Source organism: Pimephales promelas, chromosome 23 (assembly GCF_988280905.1).
Source record: "Pimephales promelas chromosome 23, fPimPro1.hap1.1, whole genome shotgun sequence".
Classification (NCBI taxonomy): domain Eukaryota; kingdom Metazoa; phylum Chordata; class Actinopteri; order Cypriniformes; family Leuciscidae; genus Pimephales; species Pimephales promelas.
The window spans coordinates 7,949,657-7,962,677 of NC_142791.1; the positions used below are offsets into that span (position 1 = coordinate 7,949,657).

General features: G+C 35.1%; 1 protein-coding gene across 1 annotated transcript in view; it reads right to left on the bottom strand.

The window, feature by feature from the left end:
* gbe1a (glucan (1,4-alpha-), branching enzyme 1a) overlaps positions 1-13,021 on the bottom strand; it is a 115,972-nt gene that overhangs the window by 46,717 nt on the left and 56,234 nt on the right. The window contains exons 8-10 of the mRNA XM_039676907.2: positions 3,788-3,903; positions 2,466-2,593; positions 346-444 (exon numbers count right to left, since the gene is read on the bottom strand). Coding sequence (XP_039532841.2) covers positions 346-444; positions 2,466-2,593; positions 3,788-3,903 — 343 coding nt within the window. The remainder of the gene's footprint in view (positions 1-345; positions 445-2,465; positions 2,594-3,787; positions 3,904-13,021) is intronic.

The following is a 13,021-nucleotide window of genomic DNA, read 5'->3' on the forward strand; positions in this document are numbered from 1 at the left end:
GAAAAAAAAGGTTGTGCCAGATCTCAGATTACACCCTGAACTCAGGAAGCAAACTCAATCAATACTCTTCCTTTTATCATTTTAAAAAGGCACAGCCATGCAAAAACCTGGCTCGAATTAAAGCGGAAATGCCCACGCTGATTCGAGTCGAGCCAGCGGGGGATTTTGGGTGCGAGACAGTCGCTGCAGAAAGACTACAAATACGCAGCTTCATAAAGAGAGATGACCCCAAAACGGTGAACTGCAAACATCAAACAACATCATTTGCACAGAACCAAACACAAAGGAGCAACATCTGTGTGTAGAGAGAGAGGGAGAGAGAAATCACAGGAGATGGGAGCTCACCTGGATCCATTTGTCTGGCACGGCCATGGTCAGACGATAATCAAAGCCCAGTCCTCCCTCTTCAATGGACCTGCACAGACCTGGCATCCCTGATACATCCTACACAAAAATCCATAGAGGAACTGATGATCGAGGAACTGTGAGAAGTGCATTCCCAGATGGGAAAATACAGATTACGCTGTCTCTTGGAACATGATAGTTTCTATTTGATCCAAGCCGGTCATTAGTCAGTGCAATCTAACAATTTTAGTAAGAGAGAGTAACTGATGAAACTTTCTTCTGGGGAACATAAAAAGAGATACAAAACAAAATGTCATTCTTTATAGACTAATTAAAATGAATGACAACTGAGGCCGTAAAGCTCAAAAATGGCTTGAAAGCATCATAAAAGTGGTCCACATTATGTGTACTTGTCCTGAGGTACATATTGAAAATCTTCTGTCAGCTTGACAACTGAATTAGTGAGTTAGTCGAGAACCATATCAGTCTTGTGATTGAATCATTCAGACCGGTTTTGTGAGCTGTATCAACACAATATTTTGAAAAGATTTGACTCAAATGAAAGTAGTACTGTGTATCACTTTAAAAAAAAAAAAAACAAAAAAAAAAAACTTTTGCTAATAATTTACTCACCCCCATGCCATCCAAGATGTCCACGTCTTTCTTTCTTCAGTCGAAAAGAAATTAAGGTTTTTGATGAAAACGTTCCAGGATTTTCTCCATATAATGGACTTCATTGGGAACCAAATGGTTCAAGGTCCAAATGAGAGTTTCAGTGCAGCTTCAAAGGGCTTTTAAACGACACCAGACGATGAATGAGGGTCTTATCTAGGACCCTTCGAGTCATGACTCAAAAAAAGATTTGTTCATTGTGATGAACGAGTTTGAACAGGAGAGTCACGAACGCTCATCACAGAACAGAGCAAAGCGAGCGCTTATAGAACTGAAACTTTTTTATTTATTTTCAAATGAGCAATCTTTTCGCTAGATAAGACCCTTATTTATCGTCTGGCATTGTTTAAAGCCCTTTGAAGCTGCACTGAAACTCATTTGGACCTTGAACCGTTTGGTTCCCATTGAAGTCCATTATATGGAGAAAATCAAAAACCTTAATTTCTTTTTGACTGAAGAAAGAAAGTCATTGACATCTTGGATGACATGGGGATGAGTAAATTATCAGCAAAGGTTTTTTTTTTTTTAACATTGCATTCACAAATTGGACATTTCTCTAAAGAACATGACGTGAGCAGCTAGGTTGGATGTCATGATTTTTAGTGGATAAACACTACATTCTTATAACTAGCTAATGATTATCTTATACCAGTTTTGACAACTGTAAAATGGAATGTATAGCAAAGAAAAAATTGAGAAAAATGTTGGATCAAGACAGTGTGCCACAATGGAAAATTGTAGGGTTAAGAAAATGTAGGGTTCGAAAATTGCAATTCAGATCACCATTCTTCCAAGTTGAAGGAGTTACTTTATTAAATGTCCATTGGTTGGATCATGAAGGATTTTCATATTGAAGAGCTAATGAACAAAACGAATGATTTTTTTTTTTCAGCAGTGAGTAAATGGATGGAAAGAATGTTGCCTGGTTTGCAGCAAACCTTGAGACACGGATTCTGTCCGTCTTCAGGGATGCAGCTGTATTCTTCCACTTCCCCATTCATTCTGTACTTATGATTAATCAAATTGGCAGATGGGCAAATTAAAGCAATTTGAAGCAATTCGCCTGCTTCTATTACAACCTGCCTGTGGGTCATACGAGACTGTTGAAGAAGAGAGCGAGAGAGACTGGGGCACAGATCCATATGATACCTGCCCCAGAAAACCTCTCTTGTTCTTTTCTTGAATCTTTTGGCCTTAATCACTTAATTATCACCCTGATCCATTAGCCACAGTGTTCAGATCCCATTTCGCAGGAGCTCAGCTTTAAATAAAATGTACCACCACAGAACAGGTGAATAGGAAAGAATGAAATGAAATTTCCACTCTGGAGCGAGAGAAAAAAGGTAATGGGAGCTGTAATTGGTGGGAAAGAGGTATGAGCAGGAAAAATTATACCTCTTGTGAAAAAAAAAAAAAAGAAATGTACTGTGGTGTGGGTAGGCTCTCACCTCTGCTACAGTGATGCATTGTGGGTAGAGCATGTGCAAAATGTGATTGGCCAGCATCAGATAAATGACCGCACTTTCATCCACATGCATTCCAAAGTACTCGCCGTAGTTCCCAGAAAATGATGTGCCTGTGTATATGTATAAAAAAAGATTCTAGTGGAATATGGATTAATGACATCATTGACCTTTCATAATCATTTCAGGTAATATGTAGAGCGGCCAAGGTCTCTCACTATTTATGATAATAGTCTAAGAGGGCCTTTTAAATCTATTCATGCAGTTTGCACTTTTCGTCCAGTTTTTACAACAGAAATGACATAGTTGGCATACCTCTGCATCAAAGCTTTTACATTTCATTAAGATGAACTAATACAGAGACATACAGAAGCACAAAAAACAACCATTATATGTACGATGCAAATTAAATTAAATCAAGAAATGAATCATTATGTTTGTCAGTAAAAACTAAATGTCAAACAGGATAAATGAAGGCCCTACTAGCGAACCAAGCAAAATTGCTTAAGATATTAAGACTTGTTTTTAGAAAATAGGCTGTATCAGTAGTTTATTTATCTTAGCCCCACTGTAAACACGTATAGTTGGTTTAACTTAAAAAAGTTACCTGGTTTCCTTAAAATGTTTAGTTAATTGAAATTAAAAATGTGAGTAATGCAATAAAGGAGATTACTCAATATATTATGTTACCTTAACCACATTAATTATCCAAGTTGATTTGACAAAAGGATGTAAGTTTCGATAAAAAATAATGAAAATAATTTTGTACAGTGCAGAATAACTATCATTATTATTTTCAGCATAAATGAAAAAAAAAAATCAATGCATTGTTTAATGCATGGTAGAACTGGTTCTTATTCAGAAAGATGTTTGCACTGTAAAAAAATATTGTTGGTTTAACTTAAAAAAATGAAGTAACCTGGTTGCTTTAAAAATTTCATTGAAATGGAAAAATTGAGTTAATACAATGAAGGAGATTAATTTAAACACTAGAAACTCAAAATATTATGTTATCTGAACTACATAAATTATTTCAGTTGATTTGACAAAAGAAAAAATGTTGTGATTACAAATCAGGAAAATATTTTTTTTATACAGTGTACAGTTCTGATGATTAAAATACACTATATACGTAAAATAACTTTATTCAAGATAAAGGCCTAATCTCTGGCACGTTTTATGGCCTACAAGTTTACCTCATTTTAGGGAGACTCTGTGTTTTTACAAGACCAAAAGACACCGATTAAGACAATGAATTGTTTTCACACTGAATAATGATGCTTGTTTGCATGTGCAGAATAACTGACCGATGCCATGGTGGTGATAGAGCATTGAGGTCACGCCGTCAAACCTGAAGCCATCAAAGTGATACTCCTCCATCCACCAGCGCAGGTTGGAGAGGAGGAACCGCACTACCTCCCAGCTATGGGAAAGAGAAAAATACAATTTCTCAACAACATCAACAGAAATTCGACCCCTCTCTGATGAAATAAGAATCCAAAAATCAATCAACAAGAACACACTCTTCTTATGCATATAAATTCAAAGGGAAAAAAAGATCAAGCTGTTCACAAAGGACACATTCTTTTGTATCATCTATTCAATGAATCCCTCTTCTCCCACACAAATGTTTTCAGATGATCTTCATTTGAGGGCTTTTCTCATAAAATATTTATATGTGCAATTAATTGTAATATTTGTGAACGTTGCTTAATTTTACTGAATAATTGACATTCCATGTAATAAATTAATCACATTTTTAATTGATTGACAGCACTAAAACGCACGTTTGAGTAATGGATTCATTCTCGGATTAAATAGTAGCTGGTAACGCAAGGTTGGTTGATTCAGCCCAGAAAGACAGATGGAGAGAGAACGAGAGAAACAGGCAGCAGGAGCAGCAGGTTGAGTGGCTGGTGGTGGTGTGATTCCCCAGGTGAAAAGGAAATGTATTTAAATTGTACTTATTTTGATATACTTAATGTATTTTAAGTGCACCGTATTAAATATGTATTAAATGTGCTAAATTGAAACAACTTCAAGTATATTAAGTGTACTTTAATATCTATTTAAGTTCAATTTTAAGGTAATAGTAATATATTTTATTATATTAAATTGTGCTAAAATGGAACCATTTTAAGTACATTTAATGTAATATAATAGCACTTATTTAAAGTGTATTTTAATACACTTTAAATCGACTTTAGAAATACATCATTAGTATATTTTAGCTTCACATTAATGCGTTCTAAGTATATTTTAAATATAATTTCAGCTTATTAATAATGTATTTTTAGAACACTATAGGACCCACTATTAACATATTAAAAATATATTTTTTCCAAAAACCATTTAATATAAAAATAATATATTTTAATGTATTAAAAATACAGTTAAACATTTTAATTCAACAAAACCCAGTAAAAAAATATTTCTACAAAACACACAAACACTCTTTGAAAGATAAACTTTAATGCACTACATCAGTAAAGCATTATGAAAACTAAACAAAATACATTAACATAAAATACAATGATTTGCAGAGGTATTAAACAGAACAAAAAATAAATAAATAAATAAACTAACTGAAAGGAGTAGTTCACTTTTTAAAAAAAAACTTTTGCTGATAATTTACTCACCCCCATGTCTTCCAAGATGTCCATGTCTTTCTTTCTTCAGTCGAAAAGGAATTAAGGTTTTTGATGAAAACATTCCAGGATTTTTCTCCATATAATGGACTTCACTGGGAACAAAACGGTTCAAGGTCCAATGGCTAACAGTCAATTTGTCGTGAAAGCATGAGAATTGCTCAATTGCGAGAGTCTCGTGCTGAATGCTTGAGAGTTGGCAGCCCTGACAAATCTTTTTTCAAGTCAATTCATTCATTTCGTTCGTTGAATGAACCTAATGACTCAGAAAAAGATTTGTTAATTTTGATGAACGAGTTTGAATAGGAGAGTTATGAACATGCATAACAGAACAGAGCATGGCGACCATTTGAGCTTATAAAACTTAAACGTTGTTTTTTTTTTTTTAAATGACCGATCGTTTCGCTTGATAAGACCCTTATTCATCGTCTGGAATCGTTTAAAGCCCTTTGAACAGTTTGCACAGAAACTGCCTTTTGGACCTTGAACCGTTTGGTTCCCAATGAAGTCCATATGGAGAAAATCCTGAAATGTTTTCATCAAAAACCTTAATTTCTTTTCAACTGAAGAAAGAATGACATGGATATCTTGGCATGGGGGTGGGTAAGTTATCAGCAAAAGTTTTTTTTTTTTAAGTGAACTAATCCTTAAGTCAAACAAAGTGAAATACAATAGCAAAAAGTAAAGTGGCCAAGTCGTGAGTAAAAAGAGAAGTTCGTGACTTGTTCAGTCTGCCATAGACTCTTTTGGGGACATCAGAACCACCGAGGGAAATCTAGCAAGAATAAAAAAAAAACAAGCATTAGTATAAACTTGTTCATTTATAATTCTAATAAAAAGCTGTCACTTTGTTACTTAATTCAGAACACTTATTGAAGTGTTAATGCACAAAAAGTCAGATATAATTATTATAACAAATAGGATTTTTCTTTATCATAAAGAATTTTCTAACCATTTCTGAGGTTTCAGGAAGACACAGCTCAGATGATCTTGGGCTTGAGCTGAATGAACCTCGTTTCAAGGACTCCAGGGCCTCTTTGAGAGATTCTAATATCCCTGGAAGCTCTACAAGAAAAAATAAAGTTGCATGTTATACAAAGTTATGGCAGAACAAACACTAGTTTGTGTTCTTCATATATAATTTGTATTTTGTTTAAATGGTAAAACATATTTAATGAACCATTACTGTAACTTCCACCCTATTATTAAAGTAATTATTCATTATTAATAAAGACAGAACATTCTATTGAAAGTTACAAGTTGGTGACAGCTGATAACGACTTGATTAAATGTAAAAAAGCTGAATACCACACATAAAATCATATAAATCAGTCCCTCGAGAAAAACACGATTATGCGATTGCATAATTCAATGCATAATCAGGCAAAATACATATTCATGCTGGGGACGCAATTTTTCAAATACGTGTTAATATATATAGGTCACTTAGCTACTTAGCTGCTACATGACACACTATTGACTGTTTTTGTTGTTTTTCACCAACAAAAAGTTACAAATCAAGAGGATCAACTACTACTTACTCAACTTGACCTCATCTACTCACGGTTAGGTTTAATATAAAAAAAATGTCTTTGCAATGTGCAAATTCCTTGGTTAGGCTAAATATTAAATATAAAAACTCTCATTTCATTATTTAACATCGTTTTAATTTCTCAGTGCAAGATATTTAATAATTGGTTTTATGAAAGCTTATAGTTGGTGATTACAACTTAATTTATTTATCGAATTGACATGAAAACTGACAGCCTACTAATAATTAATCAGATTTTACTATGAATTAAATATCACAAATGTGAAAGTTTTATTAGAGCTTAAAATATATTATAATATTTAAAACACAAGAAGTTACTTAGGGACAATCAAGCCTGTCGTGTAATCACCATAACCTTTTTTCTGAAAACACAGTGTGCAATGTTTTTATAGTTGTATTATGTCACTGTCTAGATCTATAACATTAAGTTGATAGACGTCAATGGATAGACGTACGTTAACTCGCTTTAGTGTCAAATCAACAGAAACGCCAGTAATCCACACAACATCGTCATCAACTTCTGAAAATATTTTCTAAACTCAAAGTGAGAATAAAGCCAATTACACTAATCACTTAAACTAATAAACTTACCACCAAGAAGTAATATCTTTTCTGGCAGTATCTTGCTCTGTCCATGTCGTGGCGGCGCAGCTCTGCGTTGTCCTCTTCACTGCTAAATTGTTCGCGGGAGCTGACGACTTGGTAATCTGCTCGTGTGTTCTCTCAATATTAGATCGGTGCTATCCACATTCACTAGGTCCGAGTCAGTGAAATAAAAAAGCAAAATTTGGAAAATACATGATTTCTGTTGAAATATCCGAAGCTATAATGGAATACCACAGACAGTCAGTACCGCTGTCCGCGCCCCGCCCAACATGCAAATTCAAATGGCAGTGTGTGATTGGACAATTGCCGGCAAGCTTGTTTTGAAAAGATTGGCTCTGATTGGTCCAAATGAATGCAACTGGAAATATTAACTAACATCCACAAAAAAGAAACAACTCTGTTAATATAAACATAACATGCTTTATAACAAGTTTTTTTATTCATTTTGGCTAAACAAATGTAAGAGTCAAGCTTTAAGAAATTAATTTTGTTTTTCTAGTATGTACACCTGATCTTTTATGTTGATGTGTGCAAGTACTGGTATTCACTTGTTTTGTGGAAAAGACTATTTGATTAATTAATGCAGAAGTATAGAAGTGCATTACTTGTTAGTCAAATTTTAGTGCTTTTCATAATTATAACAAATTAATTTAAAAAAGTTAAACCTAAAACACATAAAGTGTGAAATACATATGCATTGAGTTAAGTGTTAGTAGTATTACAAAAAGTGTGTTAGTTTTTGGTATATTTCTTAAAAGCTTAACTGAGCACATATTTATAATTAAAGTGCTACTTCTAGTCTTTGTAGAAATATACAATTAATTTCGATACATGTTTAATTGCCTTCATGTTAGGAAGGGAATTAAAGGGACTTGAATTTTTAAACTTGAAGTGAACACAAAAATACTTTAATTTAGCAACAAGTATGCTTTCTGTAAATACACTAAAATTTCACTAAAACTATGTTTGTTTTTAGCATATTTCTAAAAGTGTAATTAAGTATATATTTATTATCATTGTGTTTCTAGTAAAACATTTTTAAATATAATTAAAATATGTTTGTATTTAGCATATTTCTTAAAAATGTAATTAAATACCAATGTACTTCTAGTACACTTTTTAGAAACATATTTAAAGCATGATTGTCATTAGCATATTTATTAAAAATATAATTAAGCACACATTTATTACCAATGTACTAATAATATACTTTTTTAGAAATACATTAAAAGTATGCTTTTCTATAGTGTATTTCTTAAAAGTGTATTTAAACATATATTTATTACCAATGTACTTCTAATATACTTTTTAGAAATACATTTAAAGTATAATTATCATTAGCATATTTATTAAAAATATAATAAAGCATACATTTATTACCAATATATTACTAATATACTTTTTATAAATACATTAAAAGTATGCTTTTCTATAGTATATTTCTTAAAAGTGTAATTAAATATATATTTATTACCAATGTACTTCTAGTATACTTTTTAGAAATATACTAAAATGCAATAAAATACATTTTAGTACACTTTAAATAAGCATGTTGTAAATACAAATGTATTATAAACACACTATTTGTATTTCAAATATATTTTTAATACATTTAATACAACGTCTTTTTCACCTGGGGATCCCCAAGGAGAATGATGAACAGTGTGTGAATGAGGAAGACTGGAACTGTTCTTTCATGAGAAATAGCACTCCGAGAACCACCTCCTACTCTCTATTTATTGCTCTAACGTGCTTTCCTTCATTCTTTTCAAAATCTTTTCAAGAGAGTTCAAGAGATTTCCACGGCGCATGCGCAAGAACTTAACAAAAAGTAGCCTAGTAGAAAAATAACGTAGTTCTCGCGCATGCGTGGAAATCTCTTGAACTCTCGTCTGGTCTGAGGCCCAAAAGGAAGAAAAGGAATAGTTGAATAAAGTCGTTACTTTTTTTTTTTCTGCACATAAAGTATTCTCATCACTTGATAAACTTATATTTGAGCCACTGTAGTCACATAGAATATTTAAACATTTTCTTCAATGACTGCTTTCTTTCTGGGCCGTCAAGTTTCAATTCCTCATGCCTGGTTCAGATTACACAATTTTAGCCCGATTTTGGCACGATCCGTTTGACGTAGGGTGTCGTGGGGATTCGTAAACGATAACAGGCGTCGGGACGCAAGATTCGATCGTATCATCTCGTATAGTGTGTCATAGTGGGCGACGACCTACCGACCTAGAGTCTGCGATGCTTCACGACATCACGATAAAAAGACTAGTATGTTTAATTTTTTTAACGGTCGTCCACGACAGTTCCGTCACATGTATGAGGTTGACCAATAGGAGCAGAAGCTTTACAATACACAACTTTAAAAAATGGCGAAACGAAAGAGAGACGATGGTGCTAACGTTAAAACTAAAAGTAAAAATATATAAGAAAACAATATCATAAACCTCAGTTCTCTTTGGAGGATTGACAGCCTGTACTGTCCTCTTCGAGGTTCTCAAGTCTCACGCAATGGCCGTGAGACACACGCAATTCAACTAAATCACACGCTCACAAGCCACACCGTGTATTTCTTACACTGAAAAGGCAATGCCGAGCAATCCAGGAACGTGTCCATTGTCGGGTTTTCTTTCTTTTTTTTTTTTTTACTTTTTTTCTGAACAGGACAGCCAATACAACACTCACCGCTTCATCCATTGTTTGTTTACGTTCGTTTCCGGATGTCACTCGCTACTAGTTTCGCCTTCTCGATGACATCACGCGTGCCGTTAAAGACGGCATGCGATGACTGGTCAGGAAGCCGTGTAGTCTGACACTACACAGATTTTAGGAGTCAAAATCGCGTAAACTGTCACAGTGACTATCGTAACAGACAAAAAATAAATAAATCGTGTAATCTGAACCAGGCATCAGGGTGCCATGTGGTTGTGATCCACTTCTCAACTGTAATCAAAAATATCTTCATTTGTGTTCCGAAGATGAACGAAGGTCTTACGGGGTATGGTACAGCATGGGGGGGTTATTTTTGGGTGAACTAACCCTTTAACTTTGACAGCCTTAAAATTTTGTCAAATGTGTTTTCTCTTCGTTTTTCTTCCGATCCCCCATCACTCAGTTGCTGACTGACACCTATGTGTTCCCAAAGCCCAATCTGAAAACTAACACACCCTACCAGCTGTGCAAAACATTTAAAAACACTCCAAAATTTCACATTCTTTAGACAATACAAAATGCATCCACTCAAAGCGAAAGTAAACTGGATGTATTCCCCGCATGATGCACACTGTGAAGCCATCACAGTGTAAATAAGCTCTGATATCCCACTAACTTTTTGGATGAGGCCCCCACACAGTCTCTCATCCTCTCTCAATCCTTTATTCCTGCAATTAAATCGAGAACCGAGTTTTCAACTGTGGGCCTATGAAGCCATCCTAAAGTAAATCTAACTTTCTCGCCGTCCCCCGTCTCGTGTGCATTCAAATATGTGATTAGGTATAACAGCAGGGATTCAATTCTAACAACGTTATGCTTTTAATTCTTTGATTTTAACAGTGTCGTAAAAGCATTCAGACTCACCGCAGGAGCATTCAATTCATTAAAATGCGATAAGAACCTCTACCATTGTGTTAACAAAAGTACTCGACACAACTGAGTTACTTCACAAATTTTTTTAAACCCGCTGACCAAATTCACGTCACGTTCGCAAATAATATCTACACCGATAGCTATATATTCAAGCACGCACTGATGTATTCAGTCCAAACGTGTGTGCTTGAAGTCATAATCGTGTGCTTGCATGCTCGTATGAATACATACGAGAGAATCCACAGAAGTATAGCCGCAGACCTTGGCAAGAGAGTCATAAGGGCTGGTTAAAATGGGATTTGTCTTGGCTTTGTGGAAACCTTTGAGGAGTTTGGACCAGACCTGTATATTTCAGATCTATAACATTTGCATTGACCCAGGAGTCCACAGCTATGGGCCTAGAAAACTATATCGCCTTCTGTAAAAAGTCAAACATCCAGCAAATAAACAGTATCATCAATTTTAGATGAGAAAATCTGCAGGGGCTTTATCAAGGATGCTGCCTAGAGTCAAGATTCAGCAACATTTTGTAAAAACAGAAACTTTTGTCCACTGCACAGACAAAGTTAAACTCAATCCAGACCTAACCCAGTCAGTACTGTCAAATTTTAATGGTCCACACACAAATGGCTCCTGCCTTTTGTATTTCCATCCTGGAGTAGTCACAGAAACGCAACAATATTTATCTAAAATATTTAATAAATACTATTTAGATTATATTATATATGAACCAACTAACAAAGGAACTCACTAACTAACCAACCAATAGCTAAACTTAAAACTCACATGCATATAACCCTACAAACATGCACCGAAATCCTAAAACATCTTTTTCAGTGCATCTTCGAATACATGAATGGTCATAATAAGAATTCAATCCCAGTCAATGCTCTCACTGTTGCCACATCCTCCCTTTTCACACACACATGCACACTTTCAGTGCAGAGATAGAGTCTTGCCGCACACTGATAAAAAGCCATGCATATTATCCCGATATGAAGCTTTCAGAGGCAGATTGCATTTGTGCATCTGTGGAATCTAACGGGAAGCTGCTCTGATATGATAAGGTTACAGAACCCACAGGTCTGCCTCCACCCTCACCATAAACAGATTAGGACCATCACATCAAACTGACAAGAACGAGATAGAGAAAAGGTGGGAAGCACAATAAGATTCCCACAGAGGCCAAATGGAGATGAGTGATGAATGGCTGTGAGTTGAAACCCCCACAATCCTTCAACTTCACAGTATTTTCAAACAAATCAGACCTTTCAACCTCAAGCACTTCAGTAAAGTAGGGCATTGCTGATGTGCCATGACATCAGACCATTTAATAAGATTTTCTTATTGACATCTTTGTGTGTATTTGTGCTGTAGGACATAGGTTAGAATGTTAGAGTGGGTTAATAAACTCAAGAGAGCAGAGCAGATGAGCCACTGACCAAGACCAGCAGATCAGACAAGCATTTGCTTTGCATGTTCACAATACATGGTTAAACAGTTCATTCTTAGAGTGAAACTATGAGAGCAGCCTCATTCTGCTCGTGTGAATTTGACACACTTTGTAACACCGTGTCCTAACTACACGCGACGCGATAAAATTCCAGCGACAGCAAGTGTGTCTTTCCACACGAGACGCGACGCGACTGTGAGATGCCGAACATTCAGAACAGCGTGTGAGCGGTTTTTAGCAGAGTCTCTCTGTGAAAGCGCACTGTTGGCCCGCACTCGCATTGAATATGGGTAAGGACATAATCAAATCAAGAAATAACATTATTAAAAATCAAAACATTAACAAAATATACTCATTGACTAATTTTGTTATGAAGTACAGTCGTATGTTTGCATAGAATTCATTTTGAACGCTATATTACATGCTTTCAAAATCTGAGGTAAATTATCCGTTATCGCTTGTGGCACAGTGACCTATTTTTAACTAAAAATAAATGATGTGTACTCATAACCAGTGTAATTTCTTCATTCTGTCAGCCGCGACGTCGCAGAAATAGGAACCGTTTCTAAATTAGAAACTTTGCGTGTCGCCGTCGCGTCTGGTTAGGACAAAAACTCTGATTAACATGGAAAAGATACCTTATCGCGTGTCGCGGCGTCGCGTCGCGTGTAGTTTGGACACGGTGTAAAGAGGA